At 44.2% G+C, this 21,666-nt stretch overlaps 2 protein-coding genes across 4 annotated transcripts in view; one reads left to right on the top strand and one right to left on the bottom strand.

Annotated features, from left to right (window-relative positions):
* COQ6 (coenzyme Q6, monooxygenase) overlaps positions 1-21,666 on the bottom strand; it is a 29,412-nt gene that overhangs the window by 7,216 nt on the left and 530 nt on the right. The window contains exons 1-2 of one of the 2 annotated variants that reach the window (XM_077819108.1): positions 6,723-6,906; positions 4,732-4,866 (exon numbers count right to left, since the gene is read on the bottom strand). In XM_077819108.1, the coding sequence (XP_077675234.1) occupies positions 4,732-4,866; positions 6,723-6,906 (319 nt within the window). Of the gene's footprint in view, positions 1-4,731; positions 4,867-6,722; positions 6,907-21,666 lie in introns of those variants that run through there. The other variant, XM_077819109.1, reaches the window with a different exon arrangement.
* On the top strand, positions 7,221-20,626 carry FAM161B (FAM161 centrosomal protein B). 2 transcript variants are annotated; one of them, XM_077819105.1, is made up of 9 exons: positions 7,221-7,372; positions 8,661-8,977; positions 9,422-9,975; positions 13,595-13,932; positions 15,016-15,134; positions 15,637-15,804; positions 16,301-16,400; positions 17,845-17,978; positions 18,244-20,626. In XM_077819105.1, the coding sequence occupies exons 1-9, from the start codon at positions 7,325-7,327 to the stop codon at positions 18,299-18,301; spliced, it is 1,836 nt and encodes a 611-aa protein (XP_077675231.1). In that variant the 5' UTR covers positions 7,221-7,324; the 3' UTR covers positions 18,302-20,626. The 2 variants fall into 2 exon arrangements, with proteins under 2 accessions (XP_077675231.1, XP_077675232.1); XM_077819106.1 differs by lacking the exon at positions 7,221-7,372 and adding an exon at positions 7,580-7,688.

Raw genomic sequence — 21,666 nt, 5'->3', positions numbered from 1 at the left:
CCTTGATCCCCTACTGAGTAACACTCTTCCAGCCTATCCATAGGCTCTGCTTTCTCCACCTGCATACAGAGCTGGGTCTGTCTAGGTTCTTATAAGGCTCTCACACCACACTTGATACTGATGCAAGACAGGAGGAAAGAGCCACCTGTCTGGGGTCAGTGAAGACCTGACTTCAGGAATTCAATGTAGCAAACAGTCAACTCTCACTACATATACTTAGGCTCTGAGTTGGGGGCACAGGAGGGAGGGAAAGGCTCAAGGACAGTTGATTAAAACACTTTTTTCATCATTAGGATGAAGGGTTCAGATCTGCCTGTAGCCACACATCAGATTCTCTCAGCAGCCTGTGAGTTCCCCTTCTCTATCCCTGAAGACTATACCATCCTTCCTGTTAATGAGGCTTGCAACTTCAGCATCACATTAGACAAGGGGTGGGCAAATTATGGCCCGTGAGCTGGATCCGTCCTGCCAGCTGTTTTAAGCCAGCCCTCGAGCTCCCACTGGGGAGTGGAGTCTGGGGCTTGCCCCGCTCTGGCACTCCAACCACAGCGCAGGGTTGGGGGCCACTTCACATAGCTCCTGGAAGCAGCAACATGTGTAGGGGCAGCCAGGGGGCTCCAGTCTGCACACTGCTCCCACCCCAAGCACCACCACTGCAGCTCCCATTGGCCGGGAACCGCAGCCAATAGGAGCTGCAGGGGCAGTACCTGCGGACGGGAGCAACGCACAGAGCCGTGCCTCTGTGAGGAGCCTGAGAAGGGACATGCTGCTGCTTCCAGGAGCTGCTTGAGGTAAGTGCCGCCCAAAGCCAGTACCCCTGAGCCTCTCCCCACGCCCCAACCCTCTGCCCCAGCCCTGATCCCCTTCCCGCACTCCGAACCCCTCGATCCCAGCGTGGAGCACCCTCATGCACCCCACACTCCTCATCCCCATCCCCCCAGCCAGAGCCCTCACCACACCTCCGCACTGCACTACCCCGCCCAGAGCCTCCTCCCACACCCTGAATGCCTCATTTCTGGCCACACCCCGGAGCCCGCACACCCAACCAGAGCCCACACCCCCTCCCGCACCCCAACCCCAATTTTGTGAGCATTCATGGCCCGCTATACAATTTCTATTCCCAGATTTTGGCCCGAGGGCCACAAAGTTTGCCCACCCCTGCATTAGACTCTTCCTCCTGCCACCCACCCAAGCCAGCACCAAGTCCTGTCAGTTTTTCCTTCACAACTACTTTAAAATATCATTTTCTTTTCCTAAAATTCTTGTCCAGGCCTTGGTCATCTCTCACTTTGGTATCTGCAACTCCTGATGTAATCTAGTTTTCCCACGCAACCCTGATCATATGAACACCTGCTTGCTTTTCTCTTGCCTTCCACACATGGTTTCAAAACTCTGCATGACTCTCCCATTGTTTACATCTCAGCCCCCATTTCCTCCAGTTGCCCATGCTTCTCCAAAGCCTCTCTCCTAATCTACCCCTCTGTACCATTTTCAAACTCTCCTTTCTGCCGCTTCCTCCATGCTTTCCTCCCCCCACCCCACCCCAAGCATCAGCCAGCCTCCCCTCAGCCAAATACTTCCACAGAACATGGTGTTCTGTGAAATGGCCACCATCAAAAGGAAGCAGAAAAAAATAACCTTTCACACCACTCAAACTGGATTTCCCAAACTCTGGTCATCTAGGGTAGTGCTCATCTGCACGTTGTACTTCAGATCTTAAGCTCCTTGGTGCAGTCACCCTTTTTATGTCATAGTGCTGAGCATGTTAACAGTGTTCAGCAAATGATTGATAATATAAGCATTACATGAGAGCTGGAGAAGGTCATTTTGTCCCTACTCTCGGTGCCACTTCACACCTGTCCAAACTGAGTTATCCCACCTTCATCAGCCCGTATGTTGAACCTAACTCGTTTCAATGCACGACTTGTGTTTAATGTATAAATGATCTGGAGAGGAAAGGGGATGGTTCATCTATACAGAGGAGGAAATAAAATTCAGAAGCCATTCTAGAGAATAGAATCAGAGGGCGGAGAAGTTCTACATTCAATGCAGAGAATGATGATGTAACAAGGACAGTGGAACATCAAGGAGAATCCCCCAAGTGAGAGTGGACACAAACCATTCAGGGTAAAGATTCAGGAGTGGCTGGGGAAGAGAACTTTCACTTCATTCAAAAATTCCCTGTTCAAATAGGACATGAGAGAGGGTACTGCTACAGAAAGTGAAATTACAGATACTATGAAATTAAGCACAGGAGCATTGACATCGTAACTGTCTCTATAAACAAATACAAAGTGAACTAGAAATTAAATGATTACGAGCTGATGGGATGATTCTCTGAATCAGAGATGGGAGGAAGATCAATGGTACGGATACCACTGCATCTCACATGTTCCCAAAAGTTGTAATATGCAATCTGATAACTAAGGAGGCAATGGTGAAATATTTTGTGTAAAGATATGAATACGGTTGGGCACTTGACCAGTCCAAAAATAATTGACAATATTTGACTGGTCAATTGATCAAAGTCAAAAATGGTCAAATATTTTAAAAAACCCACTAATTTATTAAAACAGTAACAAAAAGTTTCCAATAGGCTTAGCCTTAGATAGATTATACCTAATTACAACAATCAAGTTACTTAACTGAGTTATTTTAACTCAGAAAAATGTGAAACATAATGAAACTAAGTTCTAAAAAATGAAAGACTAGGACCATGATGTAGTCAAGAAGGTAGGCCACCACCTTCATCAGGACACTCTTGCTGGAATATTTGACCCTGGTCAAATAATAGGTTAACAGACAATATTTAACCAGTCAACTGACCATCTTGCCAGGCCTAGATAAGAGAAATGACAAATAACGGAAGATTTGCAGAAATTATCTGTTACAGACCCCATAACTGAAGGACAGCAAGAGTCAGAAATTCCTCAACCAACTATTGTGAAGTCAAAAAGTGAACGGTGCTGTACTCAGAAGGAGGGATTTTTGTTTCAATTGGATACCATATTCTTCTCAATTCTAAACCTAATCCATTGTGTACTGTTGCTCTGCAAATGCTGAATAGGTCCATCCTTCTACTTCAAAGATGGCTGTTTCAGGGATGGGTGAAGTGATTTCTGTTTGTTAAATGTTTTGGGATTAGAGCTAGTTGAATTTTTCTCTGTCAACGTGTGTGTGGTGGGGGGGAGGGGTTAAGAAAAATGGCTTTCTGGAAAATTGTCCAACAGTTCAAAATTTTTGATCAAAACAAACTGAAAAACATTGCCTCATTTTAATACTATACGTTTTTGGGTTTTGTTATTTTTAGTCCCTCCCTTTCCTAGTGGAAGAAAGGGAGGAACCAAAGTTTTTTTGCTTGGTCGATTGGGTTTTTTTTTAATTGGAAAAAAAAGTCCATAAAAAACTGCAAAAAGAAGTTTTTGTTTCATTCAAAAATGTTTACAGAAAATACTTACAGTTTTTTGACCAGACTTATTTGGGATCCTTTGTGATGAAAGGCACCATTGTGGGGGGAGGGATAGCTCAGTGGATTGAGCACTGGCCTGCTAAACCCAAGGTTGTGAGTTCAATCCTTGAGGGGGCCATTTAGGGATCAGGGCAAAAATTGGGGATTGGTCCTGCTTTGAGCAGGGGGTTGGACTAGATGACCTCTGAGGTCCCTTCCAACCCTGATATTCTATGATTCTATGAAAATGTCAGAGGTAGTAGAAAAGAGGGCAAGAGTGAGAACAGAATTACCAGAGTTGGAATTTGGACAGGACCCAGAGATATCCCTGCTCTTGGCCCAGATGCCATAGGATAAATGGTGAGAATCTCAGTTGTCTCTCATAATTGTAACTCCAGCAGCACTGAGCCCCTGCTTCAGGCTGGAGAATTAGTTCAGCAGCAACTCAGAGCAAATTACCAACACCACTTTCTGGAGTACCTAGGTTGTTCTTGGAGTTCACACATCCACGTCCTAACCACATCTAACCCTACTTAGTTTACAAATAAGTATGGCTTCAAGCTAGCAGGGTTAGGGTGCATGAACCAGCCTAAAATCTTCCCACCTACCTAAATATTCATGCTGTGAAAAGCAAGAAGAAAGGGAATAAAAGGTTTGGAGGAGCCAACTCCATGCTGTGTACCAGAAAGCAGATACAAGACTATTTCAGAACCACGCTGTGAAATTAGTTTTTTGTGGCTGCAAACCTCAGACCAGTTACCCAGGGGTGGAGAAGCCTTCACACCTCAAAATCCACCACCACCACCCTCAACACTAACTGTCCCTCTTGTTGGCTTCTCAGCAGAGAAGTCAAAGACTGAATGGGCCCAAGAGACTGAACTATGCTGCAGAACCAATTCCTCCAAGGCAGGGGTGCAGTACATAGACTAAGGAACAGTGAAAGAAGCTTTCTTCACACAAACCAAGCTGTATCTGTTCTGTGGAAAGAATACTCTAGGGCTGTCACTTGAAGATCTTTCACTAGCACTGAAATCTCACAGAAATCTATATAAAATGAACAAGAATTCCAGAACAAGAAGTCATGCCCCTAACCTAGAAAAGCCTGATTTAGACACCTCAATTCAGAATGCACAGCAGTAAGAAATGGAGAGTAGGAATCAGCCAAGTCAGTTTAAGAACAACAGATCCAATCTGAAGAATTCTCAAGGACCTCACAAAAATAAAGCCACTTCCAGTTTCAGATTAAAGTGTTACACAGAAAGAACAAGAAGAACTGTACTCACTGCTCAGAAGGGTGGCTGAACCAGGGGAGATGGAACTGACCCTGTTACTGTAACTCTCAGGCAAATGGTCAGACACTTTCCTAGGGCCAGCTTCCAGTAATAGGATTTTCTTCTCACGGAAGTGGACATCATGTCCTGAAATAGGCAAACATTTATTAAGATACTTTTAATAAAAATTCATTTCTTTATTTATATATCAAGAACTCCCATGCATTTTGCAATGAGACACACAAATAAAATTCCCTACAGGGAAAAGCATACACAACACATATTTCTAACTAGGTAAGTACCGATTTAATACTATGGAGGCACTGTTCACAACTCCATAGTTAAGGTTTAAGATTCGTTTTGCAATTAAAGCAAGGATTCAACCTGTTTTGTATGAAAAACTACAGCATATCCTCCCCAGACTTACAGCACTTACTTTGTTGAGTACAGAACAAATTTTCTGAAAGTTTACAAGTAAATCTGTTAGTTTCTGATTTAAAATTAATTAAGAACCAAATTCTTTAAGAAATTTAGCATCCGTGAGCATCTTTTCTTTGTCCCAAAAGATCTTAATGATGGAATAACCCACGCACTTCAAACTTTTCACATAGTTAAAATTATTTGAAATCTTTTGCACAGGCTATACTTGAAAAAATAAGGTGGCAATTAAGCTAAGATATTAATTATTACTGTATTTAATTGTTATGGTTATATAGGCTACAATTAGGCTCAGGAAATCCATAAATGGGGTCACTGACTTAAAAATAAACTTGTCCAATCACTACTCTTCCTCTACAGCGAATTTGCATGCAACAGTTCTAGTGCCTGTAATGACTCAGTAGTATGAAGGAGAGTGGACACTTATCAAGAATAGTTCTTACTGGTAGGTTACTTTGCCCAACTGTTACTGCTTTTTAAAAGTTCCATGGCTGCATATGAGCTTTGGGGATCAGCACTTGAAAGCCTCCCTGCAGCACAGCTGCCACAGCTCCACTGCACCCTGAAGTACCACTCGGAAGAGGCAGGGATGTAAAGGGTGCCTTTAAGAGATATTTTGGACATAGGGACTAGGCTCTCCCTGCCCCCCTTCACATAGGGCCAGTCTCACATAGCCCTTTGAACCTATAAGTAGATTTCAAATTAAGGGCCAGATTCACCAGTATACTTCAACTTGCCCTACTTCCAAATATTAACAATAGCACAATTATCTCTTCCCACCCCCCAACAAAAAAAAGGAAGATAAACAGGACCAGTGAAGACAGCCAGCTACCAGCTGGAAAGTACCCACTTATTTAAGAGCAAAAATTAAGATAATGAATTGGCTTAAAATATTGGACTTTTTTTAAATTAATAAAAAAGAATTAAGTAAAAACGTGTAGGCTACTGCTGTATAGTTTCAAACAGAGATTCTCCTTTTCTTACCCACAATAAATTGCCACTTCTCAATGAAAGCTTTTTCCATAAGAAGTGTAATGACTGCCCTAACTAAATTAGGGGCAACTGCATTTTAGGCCTGGTCTACACACAGTATAGAGTTATGGGTGTGATTCCCCCCGCCCCCATCAGTAAATCAGCACAATCCTTATAATAGATACGCTTATACTCCTCATATAGGTTACTTCCCTTCTCCCTTTACACAAGTTACACCCCAATAAGCATCTGTATCCAGAGATAGCCATACACCCGCTTTGAGAGGTGGAGCGGAGCGTTGTACCGTTTCAACGCTACCAGCGGAGTGTGGACGAGTCTCAACCCGGGCACCACAAACCACTGCCGAGCCCCAGGTCTTGATGGAGTCTAGCCAGGGTCCTCCCTCTGCCCCAAGCCCCTCCCGCGGGCGGAGGAGGGGGAACCACCGCTGGGCTCGGAAGCTTTTCCTATCACATTCACGACCACTCAGAACCGGGGCCCGACAGGGCCACTCATCGGGACACGCTCTAACCCCACGGCAAAGAGGATGGACCGACCCGCCCCCAGCCCAGGTGAGCACGACAAGGCCTTACCCAGCGCCGCGGCCATAGCGCTCCCGACCATCCCCCCGCCCGACACCACCACATCATACACCGGCCCGGTGCCTGCAGCCCGCACCGGGACCCTCCACGCCAGGACCGCGGCCCGCCCGGCCCGGAGCCCTCCTCTAAGCGGCGACAAGAGACCACATCCACCCGCGGACACCCACACCGCCATCACTGCGGAAGTGACGGATCCAGCACCATAACACCCGCCCAAAACGGAAGTGACAAAACAAGCGCCATGACAACGCGTGTGCCAACAGCCGAGGTGCATGGCCAGCCACTCCTTCCTGGGAATGTCCTCCCAATCGATGAGCAGTGGGAAAGGCGATCATTGGCTATTGAAGCAGCGACGACAGAGAGGGCGGGTTTAGAGGCCTGGCCACACCGCTAATTGGAGTAGCCTACAGGTATCCACTGACCAATGAGCTGGTAGGGCCCGCCGGGGGGCGGGGCTAGGTACAGCCCGTGAGGACCAGAGATGACAGTAAAAAGAAAAGGAGGACTTGTGGCACCTTAGAGACTAACCAATTTATTTGACCATAAGCTTTCGTGAGCTACAGAGCCAACTGGGAGCCCAAAGCGGAGCCAAAATGGGGTCACCTGGGGGTGGAGCCGGGGCGCGGACCCGAACCCGAGAGGTGAGAAAAGGGAGGGAGCCGAGCACCAGGGGGCTGTTACCATGGGAACAACCGGCGTGTTCTTTGCCCTCTCCGAGTAACGGCTTCAGGGCGCGTGCGGGATTGACGGGCTGTGTGACGCAGTCACCTCAGCGCCATGGTCCCGTTACCCTGGCAACGGAGCACCTCCCCTGCCCTGGCCCCTGAGGGGCTCTTACCCCGATTGCGCGGGGGACTGAGGTCAAGGGAGGCCACGTGACTTGCCCGGAGTCACCCAGGAAAGCCACGGCGAAGCGGGGACTTGAAGAAGCCAGGTCGCCCCGTGCCTGCACCACGGGTCAGTGCTTTGTCCCCTCCTGGCCCCCATCCCTCTTTACTAGCCAGATACCTTGGACATCAGCAGCTCGCTGAAATGAATCGCTGAGGGTCAGGAGGGATAGTTGGGCTCCGATTTTGGAAGGCTACAGTGGGACCCTTTGTCGGCCTTATGGAGAGGATGTAGCCTCTGCCCCCTAAGGTTACAGCCAGCTTCCATTATAAAACCTATTTTAACCTCCCTACAAATATAGCATGGAAAATGTACATGGCCTGACAACTGCCAGATTCACCCCAGAGGTCGAAGAGGGGTGTTTGTGTTACAGGTCATTGAAAAATTACCCTGACGTTTGTTTCTTTGTCACCCACTATCTCGGAAATGCTTGTTCATAACTCTCCACGTTTCCCAAATAGTTAAATCTCCTTAAAACTCCCAACCTGGCACTATTTGGGGAAAAACAGATTGTAATTAAGCACAGTTATTAATGAATTTTGTTGTAGATAGTTTGGGGTTGATTCCTGCTGCCATTGACGCCATTGACTCCAGTGAGAGTTAGAGGCTCAATCCTGCTCCCATCTCTATAAATGAGAGGTTTTTTCTATTAATGGCAGTTGGAACAGGATTGGGTACCATAGGCCTGATTCACAGCTATGTCCAAAAAGTGCTGGACACAACTGAAGGTGGGGAGGAGAACATACAGGACTGAGTTGCATAGATTATAGTGTGTAAACTGAAACAGCCCCACCAGCAAGACCTTTGCATGACAGGGAGAGCTAGAGAGGCACTGGGTATTCTGGTTTTTGTGGAGTTTAGGTCAGCTCTTTTATGTTATATTTTCTGCCTTCCTGCACCAATGGGAATGCAGCTGGCTAAGCTGGAGTTGGCATCAGAACAACCAGTAGGCTGTGTGTGGGAGTTGCCTCTCAGAGCTCAAGACATTAGTGTCAGACAGTTATTAATGGCTTTACTGAACATTCAGTCTGATCTCTCTAGGTGTTTCCACCTCAAGATTCTTCAGATTCTGAGCCAGAAACAGAGAGAGTTGGTGGTATCACTCAGCCCAGGACAGATGAGCAGCTGGATTTTCTCCAGGCAGGCAAGGAGATGGCAGCTGCCTCAGGCTCAGCTAAGGGGTATTATGACACATTGCAGGCACTCAAGATGAAAAACAGACAGTATTTGTTAGAACTGGGCTTGCTCTACCAGGTAAAATTGGAGAGTGACCAGAAACCCTTCAAGGAGGAACTGGAAGACTTCTTCCAAGACAACGGGCGATTGACTCTGCAGGGCAAGCCCTATGAGGCTTCAAGGTAGGACACATTGGAAAGCTGTTATTTTCCTTCTGCTCATTATCTTCCTGGAAATGCCTCCAGTTGAATACCGATATTGGCCGAGTAAGTGAGGCCTAACCCTCCACTCAGTGGCATTTCTGTTTGTCTGTCTGTAACATGATAACTTTGGAATACCGTGTTGGGTCAATGCCAAAATTTCAGGGAACGTTCTAGGCATCAAGGGGTGAGGGGCCCAGCTGTGTGTGCAGCTTGGCCTACATAAGCAACAAAGTATACAGATCTCTAGTATATTGCATTTATATAGCACTTTTGATCAGAGGTTCTCAAAGGACTTTACAAATGTACATAAGTGTCACTTCTACCCAGCCAGAAGGTAGCTCTCTATTGCACGTCCCTTTGAGACTTCTTATCACTTTATTTGTTACTGCCTCTTTAATAATCATGTCTTTGTCCTACCCACAGATCTAGTATCATAAGCCAGTCCAGTTCTTTAACTGACTTAAACTTGGACAGTCCTTGGGATCAGCAAAATCCTCTCTCACTTCCTCAGTCCCACCTGAGGCCAAAGACTGCTGCATCTACCTGGGTCTCTACTATCACCATCCCCAAGCCCTTCAAGATGACTTTGCGTGAGGCTCATAAAAAGCCCCAGGTGATGAAATCACGTGCATCCCTTGAGATGGAGAAACAAAGGAACAAAAGACAAAGTCAGGAGGAGGCAGAGTGCCAGAAGCAATTCCGGGCACAGCCGGTGCCTGCCCATGTCTACTTGCCACTCTACCAGGAAATAATGGAGCAGAATGAGATTCGCAGGGAGGTGGCAACACAGAAGAGAAAAGAGTTGCTCCTTTCCACTCAGCGACCCTTCAGCTTTCTGGAGAAGGAGGACAAGAAAAAGGAGGCCATCAGACAGAAGGTCTTGGCAGCACTGGCTCCAGTTGAGAACTCCAAACCAAAAGGCAGCAAGACAGTCCCTAAATCCATCTATAACCCAGTTCTTGGGGATAAACTCAAAGGTAAAGTGCTTAGTGGTCTTCCTCTAGGAGGGATTCCATGTCTGCCTCACTTTGCCAGTCATGTCTCTCACTGTCTGGCTGCCATGACAATGCATGCTGGGAAATAACATGTTCTGCTTCTTGTCCTGTCAGGCTCTTCCTGATAGGGACATCTCTCCAGGAGAAGATTGCTCAGAGCCATAAGAAAGAAGTAGTTGTCACAGGTGTAGGGATTCAAAGAGGGCTGCTTGTTAGCCTGTCCGTCCACCATGTACAAACATTTATTTTATCAGAGTAAAGCAGGGAGGCAGGACTCTCACACCTTGAAGCAGGCGGTGAGAACTTCCCAGCATCTGCAGCATGTAAATCAGGAAGGCATTTTCTCCACCGTGTAGTATTGCATAGTTACATGAATTACATGAAGAGGTAATGCAGTTTTGTTGTAGCAGTGTTGGTCCCAGGATATTAGAGAAACAAGGTGGGCGAGGTAATGTCTTTTATTGGACCAACTTCTGTTGGTGCGACAAGCTTTTGAGTTACACAGAGCTCTTTTTCAGTTCTGGGAAAGGTACTCAGTGTCATAGCTAAATACAAGGTTGAACTGCATAAGTAAACTATCTGTTCAACCTTGTATTTAGCTGTGACAGTCAGAATACCTTTCCCAGACCAAAGAGCTCTGTGTAGCTCAAATGTTTGTCTCTCTCACCAACAAAACTTGGTCCAATACAAGATATTACCTCACTCATCTTGTCTTTGTAATGAGGGAGTAATGGTTAAAGTAGATCAAAATAGGAGGGGGAGTCACCAATTCTAGTGATGTTGTCACGTAGTGACATGACATTGCATCAACCTGTGTGATGGAACATGGCCCAGAGAAGAGCATGGGAATGTTGATCTTTGAAAAAGATCCATGTCTCCAAGAAAGCTCATAGCTGTCCAATCATGAGCGTGTACAAATACACATGAATACACAGCATGGGAAAGGCTGTAGGAGCACATCCCTTATGCTCCCAATCACCCCCTCCTCTCATACATCCCACCATGGAATGCCAGAACAGGAGAGGAACCTGATGGGGTAATTCAGTTTTTCCCCTGGATGGGAGGGGGGAATCAGCAGTGGGACAGATCTTCCAAGAAGGCAGATGGGAGATTATAATTTGGCCAATCATTTCTCTCCTATCAGGTGCCACTGCTGCTCCACATATATTGATAATAAGGCTTGGAGTCCTATATAAGGTGCTCAGCCAAGCCACTGCTTCTCCTTCTTCCCCACTCCTGATTCTTCTACCAGATGAATCTTTATTTCACCAGCCAATGAAGAAGCAAGAGCAGGAGCCATAGAAGTTCTGACACGACACCTCTAGCTTGTTCGTCTTATATCAGGGGACAAGCTCTGTGATGGCACTGGCTTATCTCCTTTAACTGGCTTGGCTGATGTCAATGCACAGGACTTTGTTAGGTTAGTGACATGCCCCTTTAGCTTACTTTGCTGATATCAAGTTAGAAGTCTCTGAAGTCACCAACTTAAAACCTCTAGATTTCTGGTCTGTTGTTAAAGGGAATGATGTTGTATGGTCACTCAGTGCCTCTTTTTGTCTGGACTGATGTCAAGGCATCTTTGAACTCACGGGCTCAGCAGCTTTAGCATGCTGTTCTGATGCCAAGGTACAAGTGCCCCTGAGCTCATTGGCTCACCCCCTCTAGCTTGCTGAGTTGATGTGAAAGTACAGGCCTTCATGAGGGTTACTAGCTCAGGGAAATTTACACCTTCTTCTGAAACATCTAGTATTGGCCACTGGTGGATTAGATAGATTTACAATATTTTCCAGTACAACAGGGGTCGGACTGTTGATTCTGAGCTACATGGACTATGATGGTCTGTGACAGAGTTGGCAGTGGAAGATTAAAGGACATGATCAATCTTAAAAGTTCAAGATGGGGAACATCTATTAAGTTATGAAAGTCTATACAAGATTGTTCCCCACAGTCTTGTTTCCAGGGCTCTATATAGTCCACTTTTAAATGTCCCAAGCACTGAGGCTTCCACCAGTTCCTTCAAGCAAGAATTCCTTGCTAAGTACAGCTCTGTCAGGGAACTTTTCCTCATATTCAGCCTACTTGAAGATCCCTAAATAAATTTTCCTTCCTTCAGATATTTATAGACTTGTTACACTGTGGTTGTTGTTTAGGCAAATGGCACATACTTAGCTCTTGAGAAATCAATCCCCTAATCATTTTTATTGCTCTTCTCAGTCCCTCAACCTTGTCAATATTTTTCTGGTACTATGGTGCCAAGCACTCAAACCACTGTTGCAGGCAGACCTCACCAGAGCCATGTACAGTCTCTCATCACCTCCATGCTCTGTGACATGATGTGTTTCTATATATTACCCAAATTTGCATTGGCCATTTTAAAACCATATCGCATTTCTTTGCAAATGTCTAATTTGCTAATTGCTGTAATCCATATCCCTTTACATTGAGTGTGTTTGTTATAATTTTTTCAGCAGCTATACTATCTTGTAATGTACTGTTCTAAATGGACTGTTAGACTGAATGGATAGGGAAGACATATAAGACACTTGGTTGGTTAGACAGCTGGTGTGATCTGAGAGTGTTGCCTGATTGGGTGGATCATTGTTTTGCTATTTTATGCTGTACCGTTATGGTCGATATCCCAGCAGCCCGTGTGGTACCCTGTACCATTGTAATTAGGTAACTGACCAATTGGATGTGCACACGTGCAGGTTTCATGTGTTATATAAGAATCAGTGGAAAAAATTGAACATTTTCAATAGAATGTCATGCTTAAGTCATTATAACCTTGTAAACTGTATAAACCTTGTATATTTCTGCACAAGCCCTATAAAAACCTTATTGTTCCATCAGCACTATCCACCATCCTGTCTAAAAGTGGAAAAATTATTTTGTGTACATAGTGTCCACGAAAATGGCACACGTGAAAGAAGTCAAAGTTGCATATTATCCCTACAACATACACTCCCCACCTCCCATGGAAAATTAGGCCCAGAAATGACATGAAATGAGGACTTCAGGGATGCAGAACTCTGCTCCCCACTGTATGCATTTTTACCCGGAATCTTTTCTAATATGGACTAAGGTCACTGGATCCTGTATAGAAAAAAAAAATCACCTAGTAAAAGTATACTCAAGTTACAATGTCTGGATCATGTGATCAGCCGCAGGGACATTAGTCAATAGAAGAAAACAACAGATCATCACAGAGCCCCCTTACCATCACATTCCTGCAGGACAGAAGGGTGCAGCTACCTTCACCAGCACCCTTATGGTGGTGGTGGAGAAACAACCTGTCCAGTAATTGCACCCCGGAGGGATGGTGTGCTTAGTAATTTATGCCACAGCAAGGGAGAAAAATCAGTCCATGGTGCTTGTGAGGGTTTGGGAAAAAGTCCTAAAGGACCAATCTTGCATTTTGGGTAGAAAAATGCACTAAGCAAACAAATACTGAACACTCTACTTGTGTTAGCCTCTCCCATTATGATGAAATATTTGTAGGAGCAAGGTCTCACTGTGCTCCCAACCTCTCCCTTTTCTGTGTTGGCAGTTCCCAACACCCTCTGCCAGTCATTATTCTCATTGATTTGGTTTTGTTTCCCAGAAGCTGAACTCTACAGGAAAATCCGCATTCAGATGAGAGCCAAGGATTTGTTGGAAAACTCGTTGGCTCCTATTGATCCTAGCAACAGACAAAGAGAGCCACAGGCCCGAATCGCCACCAAAACCAAACAAGAAAAACTCAGCTTCCTGCAAGACAACTTCAGCTTTAAACCAAGAATTAACCCAGCGGTGCCTGATTTTGAAAGACTTTACTGGGTGTTTCAGAGAGAAGCAATAAGGATACGAGAAGTCAAAGAGCCAACTCGTAATCAACCATTTAAACTGAGAACCTCCAATCTCCACTGCAGGCAGAGACAGGCTAATGAGCAGAAAATGAAGGTGAGGGGATGATGTGTTTCTGCAGCATTACACCCTTCACACCGCGCCAGGTGTCCGATTGCTGGGATCTCTGTCTTCTGATTTGTAATCATATATATTTTTACTGAAGCTGACCTACCTGACAGGGAGACCTATCTGCTCTTGTCTAACATGGCCCCTTCCTAGATCCCTGGTCAGCCAGAGACAGGGCATTGAAGACTGAAGCAAAGGCAGCCAAGGCTCAGCCACTTCTGCCTAATCCTAGACAGGTTCCCCACTGAGATCAAACTGTCTTCTGCCTGCTAGAGGAGAGCTGAGGGGAACAGACTCCGTTCAAGACCAAAGTCCAAGACCTTCCCCAAAACAAGACAGAGTACAGTGAGCTGCTTCTGCCAGACAGAGGGAGAAAACTGGGTTCATGGTGTAATATGAGCAGTTGGGCACCAAAACACTGATCCAGTGGGCTGCCTCCAGGAGTATCTGGGACATGGTAACCCAACCGTGTATTCCAGAATGATGAGAATAATAGCCTTTCCATTGTTCCGTTCTTTATACTGTGCTAGGAAGAAGTCATACAATGTGGTTTTTTTTAAATATTATAATTTGCCTTATGTATTTTCAACAACCTTATTTCCTTATCTATATTGAACAATTTGTGTCATTTATTAGAAACTCATCTCTTTGTAAACATTATGCATTCTTACATTATTTTTTTTTAATATTTTATAAGTAATCAAGAAAAAAGGGAAAATTCATGCAGAATATCTGCACAAGCTTGTGGACAATGACATGCATTAGGCTGTGGAATAGTCTTCCAAGGAAAGTGGTGAAAGATGGTCTTTAAAATTAGACTGACAAAACCCTGGAAAGTGATAATGCTGCACTGGGAAGAGATGGACAAGATTATCTTTTCGATCTCTCTCTTCAGTGCCTTGTTAAGGACTCCCACCAACCACATTGGTAGGCGTGAATTGGAGGTCAGTCCTCACAGACTGCTGCAGACATGTTTGAGTCTCTTCAGTAGCCACCTAAAGAACAACAAAGGAGTTTCCGCACATTTCACAATTATACTAAACTAGATTTCATTTCTATCTGGATTTTCAGCAGCCTTCCAAGGCTCCAGTGCAAAGAAGTTGTTCTCTGACTGGTCTCTCCTCTCTCTCTTGCAACACCCTTCCAGTGCACATTACAGATGCAACAAGAAAGAGGGAATCAGCGATGAGGTGAGTAGGAAAAAAAGTACTTGGTTACAGAACCATGCCCCACTAATAATACAGTAGAGAAGATGACATTTGAAATAGTTTAGCTCTTCCCCATCACACCTGCCACTCCCACCAATGCCTACATTGGTTTTTCTGGAAGCAGCTTCTCCCCAATTGAATGACAAGAGGTGCTGACTTCAGTAAGATATGTTTTTTCCTTCTGCATGTCTGTCTCTCTCTCGTTTCTTAAATAGTCCCATCACTTTAGTATCCAAGTGCCTATTGTTCTCCCTCTCTCATCTTCTTCCTCCATATATTTCCCCTTTGCTAATCCCTTTCCCTTGCTTGTTCCCTCTCTTACCATGCTCCCCACAAGTATTTTTGGCATTACATGGCAGTAACACATTAATTATCCTTTTAGACAGGTTGTCACACTTCAGCATTAGCAAAGTGAGATTCCCAGCCAACATTCCTGCACTTTGAAATGAACCTGTTGCCCCGTTACCCACTTTTCTCTGTGTAGATACTCCCAGGAAGACAAAAAGAGCAGGGAAAATGAAGGAATTCATTGGATGGAGATACAGAGAAAAAAATGTCAGGCTATGCATAAATCTATGAGTAGTCGAGCAAAAGCAATGGATCCTCATAAAAGCCTGAAGGAGACGCACAAGGAGAAGATGAAACAGAACTGGTCAGTATCCCAGGCCACATTGATAGATAGCTCTTTGCAGCAGTAGCTTGTTTTTAACAACAAAAGATAATTGCTTTGGAAGGGGATTGAACCTGGGCACCTATGACCCAAAATCTACCTTCCTCGGGCAGCCATGCCCATTTCACTGTCATTTTTATTTTTTTTTTTTTTTGCATTTCAACACAGCTCTTTCCAAACAGATAAAAAAAGCCACAAGTATCACATTTTCTGTGAATGCCTCCACCACTGCAACCTCAATATTTGTGTTCGTATTAACTGTTTCACTTTTCATCTTTAAGTGGAACCTTACCTAATACTGTGTACCCTGCAGCAGCATAAGTGCATTTTATCTGATGCACACAGTATGTGAAACAGAAGCAAAGTAATTAAGAGCATGTCCTGGGGATATTTGAGATGAGGATTTCCAACTTTTGATCAGAAACCGAGAAGTCAGTCTTAGGGCACCATAATTAGTCAGGGAACTTTTCCATTTCAGGCAGAATGACCGCAAAAGAACAAAGGAGTACAAAAAAGAACTGGAAGAAATGCAGATACGAGTCAAGAACCGACCATATCTCTTCGAACAGGTCACAAAGGTAACCACTCAAAGCTCCAGTACCAGTATGGAGCACAAGAAATTTTGTCAGCTAGTTTTTGAGATGAGTAAGGAAGCTGGGTGGAATTCAGTCAGGAATAAGAAGGTGCAAAGCTATGTAGTCTCTGGACTAAATTCAGAAAGGGACAGACCTAGAACAGCTTCCCATTTAATGTGTGGCAAACTCCCTGCCTCCCTCAGGAAAAATACCACTCCACTGTGCTCAGCTGTTCTGTGAAGCTTTGCAGCTACTTACTAATTTATAATGCAGTAACACCCCAAGGCCGTAATCAGGATTAGGGCTTCATTCTACCAGGCACTATATGAACTCCTTGTCCCTGCCCTGAATAACAGTTTACAATGTAAAAATCTACAACTAACCATTTGAAGACCATACTCAGTTTGGTGTTTATTCTGTACTTTTGTTTGGAAAGTGGCAGACAGGTCCTAGAAAGAAACAAACAATGTAGTCCCTCCAATCAACTGCAAGCTTGTTGGGCAGGGACTATTTATTCAGTACCTCTCATCACTGTACAGTATCATCTACATATCATACTATATTAAAAATAAACAGCTTAAAAAACAAACTTTTACAGTGGCTGCAAACACTGTACCATGTAAAAAACTCCCTTCTGGGTTTCCTCTTTCAAATTCTACACATCAGCTCTGAGCTGTGGAATAGTCTGATTAGATGTAGGGACAAGCCAGCTGCACATTAAACTAAGCCTCTTAAAAGAGCTGTCTTTCCAGCTCATGATAAAACTGTTCAGCTGAGCACTTGATCTGTGTGGGAAGAGAAAGACATAGGCATCTCTGTACAGTAACCCCACTGAGGTCAATCTCCTGTTTGTCAGGCTAGAAAGAATTAGCCAAGGTTGGTGTGGCATTCACTCACCTAAAGAGGAGGCCATCCACGCTGATAGTATGGTTTAGCCTTTAGAAGAGCTTTCTAATTTCTGGATGGATGACATCTTGGAATGGGCAAATTTGCAGAGTTTAGTTGGAGTCAATGAAATATGTTGGATTAGTGAGGGGGAGATGACTTCTGGCTGCTTACAAGTGGACTGGGAGGGACTCCAAAGTGGATCTAATTCCCACACCAGTCCCACCTTACTCCCCTGTGCCTCAAATTACCTGCTTCCCGATCTCTCCCTCAAACTGGAAACCAGCACAGAGAAAGAAGGGTGTAGCTAAATCAGGATTGGGGTACAGCTGTTGGCCTACTAGGACGAGGATGCTGTTCGCAGGGGGTGTGAGAGGGGCAGGGAACAGGAGTGTGGAAGGAGGTGGCTCACAGTTGTGACTCTAAACAGAGCTTTCTCTATTATCACAGCCCCTGTGTAGCTGCTAGGAACCGAAACCTTCTAGATAGAATTATTTTAGGGTGTCCATTATGGGGAAGGACCCAGTTCAGGTTGGGTCATTTTTCTGTTTCAATTCCATAGCATGATGCCCGGCAAGAGGCAGAGCGACACTACCGGGACACCCTTTGTCAGGTGGGGCTGAATGAGGAATTTGTAAGGAACAAAGGGAGAGATGCTACTGACCTACCAAAGGAGGAAGAGACTGAAACTCGCAGGTAATCAAAGCAGTAAGGATATAGAACCAACTTTCCTGTCTTTGGCTAGACAGAAACATTCTTCCTCCTTGTTCCCAAAGAATTCTAATCTGTGCCATCACAGGTGAAGAGTATAATTCAGTTATGCTGTATCAAGTAATAAGGCTCCCCTGTTGCTCTTTGTGCTTATGACCTGTATGACCAGACTTCTGCTTCTCATGCATAAAGTATAAAGTAGCTCAGATCATTTCCAATAGTTAACAAAAGGTTCTGACTGTTTCTACAGAGCGCAGGAGTCTCAGAGGGACACAGACATTGGCACGATACAGGAAGAAGAATCTTAGGAAGAGCAGAGAACAAAGAAAATGACAACATAAGAACCCTGCACAAGACTCAGTGGACCTACTTTCAATTATTTCCTTTAGTCCAAGATGCTTGAAAGCAGCAGTTCTAAACTTTTTACTTGCATGACCCCATTTTCAGACTTATTGCTTCCTGTGACCTGACAGCATGGAGGATGCCATTTTGTAGAGCAAGCATAATCTCACACACACTGTCCATGCAAGGTCACGCTGTGTGGAGCAAGTGGCATCCTCCACACACTCAGGAGCACCATAAACACATCCACTGATGACATGACTGCAGTCCCATCTGCCGATGGCACAATCCCACTTGGGGTCACAATCCATAGTTTGGGAACCAGTGTTCTAGAGTTTCAACAGTAGAACCTCAGAGTTATGAACACCTCGGAAATGGAGGTTATTTATAACTCTGAAATATTTGTAACTGAACAAAACATGGTTGTTCTTTCAGAAGTTTACAACTGAACATTGACTTAATACAGCTTTGAAACTTTACTATGCAGAAGAAAAATGCTGCTTTCCCTTTTTTTTAGTAGTTTGCTTTTAACACAGCACTGTACTGTATTTGCTTTTTTTTTTTTTTTTTTTTTTTCTTTCCCCTCCCATCTCTGATGCTGCCTAATTGTGTATTTCTGGTTCCAAATAAGGTTTGCAGTTGGTCAGTTTCTAACTCAGATTCTATTGTCTTTTCAAGTGTCTGACTTAAGAGAAAGTTGCTGTGGTTTGGATGACATAGGAAGACAACACACAGGAGCAAGAAGGATTGACTCTTGCCTAGAACACTTCTTGCCCCTCTCCCTGGTCTCCTCCTAAATCCCTCAAAAGTGTTCCTCAACTGACTCATTTCCCTGTCCCTTATTCTGGTTTTCAGGTTTAGAACCAACAGTGAGACTGCGTGAAGCAGGGAGAGAGGAGGGTGATAGGCTGGGGCACTATTGCTGAAAAAGAGAGGTAGACCTGAAGGCATGTACACTTGTGTTCACTTCCTTTGTACTCAAAAGACTCTGAATGGAAAGGGAAAATTTAGTAGATTTTAAAATTTTGCTCTGAAGCTGTCCCTTGTTTTTGATGTTGATTTCTGTTGATGTTTCATGTTGCATATGTATGTTGAAGTGGATTTTAAGTAAAATATTTGTACAGAATAATAGGTTTATGGATTTGAATTCCCCTGGGGAGAAGACTTGAAAAGAAGCTCTTCTCTAGCATCTTGCCTCTGCACCAGCTGAGCAGCAGCTCTGCTCCTCTCCTATTGTTATGGAGACACGGTCTTGCCATAAAAGTTGCAACCACTTTCCATTATAAAGCTCTATTTTAGCCCCTTGTAACTTTGGCTCAGATCATGGGTTTGGCATGATTTACTGTGAAGGGTGTCAGTGCAAGGTTTGAGGAAATTTGTCACATTTTGAGCTCCATGTAATTAAAAAGCTATCCAAATCTGAAGTTTGGGCTCCTGTCCAATGTTGTTCTCTCCTAGCTCAAAATCAGTTTTTTAAAACCCCTTAAAGCTCCCTGAAGTCATGTCCTGCCTATATGCTGTAATTAAGCAAAGTTCCTAGAAATATAGGGCTGGAAGGGAACTTGAGAGCTCTTCTAATCCAACTCCTTGTGCTGAGACAGGACCAAGTATACCTAGATCATCCCTGACAGATGTTTTCTAACCTGTTCTTAAAAACCTCCAATGGCAGGGATTCCACCACCTACGTTGGGGGCCTATTCCAGCGCTTAACTATCCTTATAATTAGAAAGTTTTTCCCAATATTTAACAAATTTCCCTTGCTGATTATTTCTTGTCCTACTTTCCCAGAACATGGAGAACAATTGATCACCATCCTCTTCATCACAGCCCTTAAGATTTTAAACACTGTCAGGTCCCCCCATATTTTAAAACTAGTATCAAATCATCTTTTCTCAAAACTAAATACATCCAATTTTTTATCCTTTCCTCATAAGTCAGATTTTCTAAACCTTTTATCATTGTTGTTGCTCTTCTTAGGACTTTCCAATCTGTCCACGTCTTTCTTAAAGTGTGCCACCCAGAACTGTCAAATAGAGCAGGACAGTTACTTCCCCCTTCTTACATACGACATTGCAGTTAATGCAACCCAGACTGATATCTTTTTTTGTAACTGCATCATACTGTTAGCTCATCTTTACTTTGTGATCCACCTCTGCTCTCCCCTGCCCCAATCCTTCTCAGCAGTATTACCACCTGGCAGTTATTTCCTCTTTTGTAGGAAGAAAAAATTAAATGCACCCCTAAGTGTAGTACTCTTCACTTGTCTTTATCGAATATTATGTTGATTTCAGACCAATTCTCCAATTTGTCACAGTTGTTTTGAATTCTAACTGTCCTCCAAAGCGTTTACACCCCCCCAACTTGTGTCATTTGCAAATTTTTATAAACATACTCTCCACTTCGTGATGCAAGTTATTAATGAAAACATTGAATTTTACCAGCCCCAGAATGGACCCCCTACAGAATTCCCCTCAGGTGTGTCCCCAGAGTTTCACAGTCAACCACTGATTACTACTCTGAGTACAGTCTTTCAACCAGTTTTGCACCCACCTTACAATAATTTCATTTTTTTTCCAATTTCAATTTCACAAAGCCAACATTTCCCTAGTTTGCTTTTTTGTTGTGGATGGTTTTGGGACCAGTTCTACTACTGATATCAGTGGCTGTTAGGGGACCAAGCCTGTCCCCATTAACATTACTGGGAGCTTTTTCTACATGGATTTCAGTGGGACCAGGCACTATATATGAGTATGTCCACTGCACTGCCTGGCTGCATCTTAAATGATATAAAGGGTATTTGTATACCTGACAGCAAATAGAGATCTTCCTTCAGATAACAGCGGGGGTGAGATAGTCTGTGTTTTTAGGGGTAAGTCTCATTGACAATTAGAATATTTTCTGAAAATTGTGCATTATGTCAAAGTGCTTTGAGATTAAAAGATGGCTCCTTTTTAATTTTTTTGCAAGATGTCTGTTTCTTTGTACCACCCTATCCTTACTCTCTGTTCTCTCTGCATACCCTTCAACTTGGAAAAAAAGAAGGTAGGCGTAGGAGTTGGCACTTTCCTTTCCACCAGCTGAGCCAGTGCCCCAACTTGAGTTGACACACCAGTGCTGCAGGGTAGCAGTCCTTCTCATTGGCTGAGCCTCAATAGAATCTTAGCTTTCATTTAAAACAAAAATTAAGTTTTCTAGCCTTTCTGGTTGAAGCACCTTCTAAATGTGGAACCAATGCAAGTGCTGAGTCTGCAGACAGAGAGAATGGAACAGTATCTCTGAGAATCACATATTGTCCCTTCACTATAGCAAAGGTCCCTACCTACAAAAGAGC

This window comes from Eretmochelys imbricata, chromosome 6 (assembly GCF_965152235.1).
Source record: "Eretmochelys imbricata isolate rEreImb1 chromosome 6, rEreImb1.hap1, whole genome shotgun sequence".
NCBI classification, from domain to species: Eukaryota; Metazoa; Chordata; order Testudines; family Cheloniidae; genus Eretmochelys; species Eretmochelys imbricata.
This window is presented reverse-complemented; position numbering and strand designations above follow the sequence as displayed.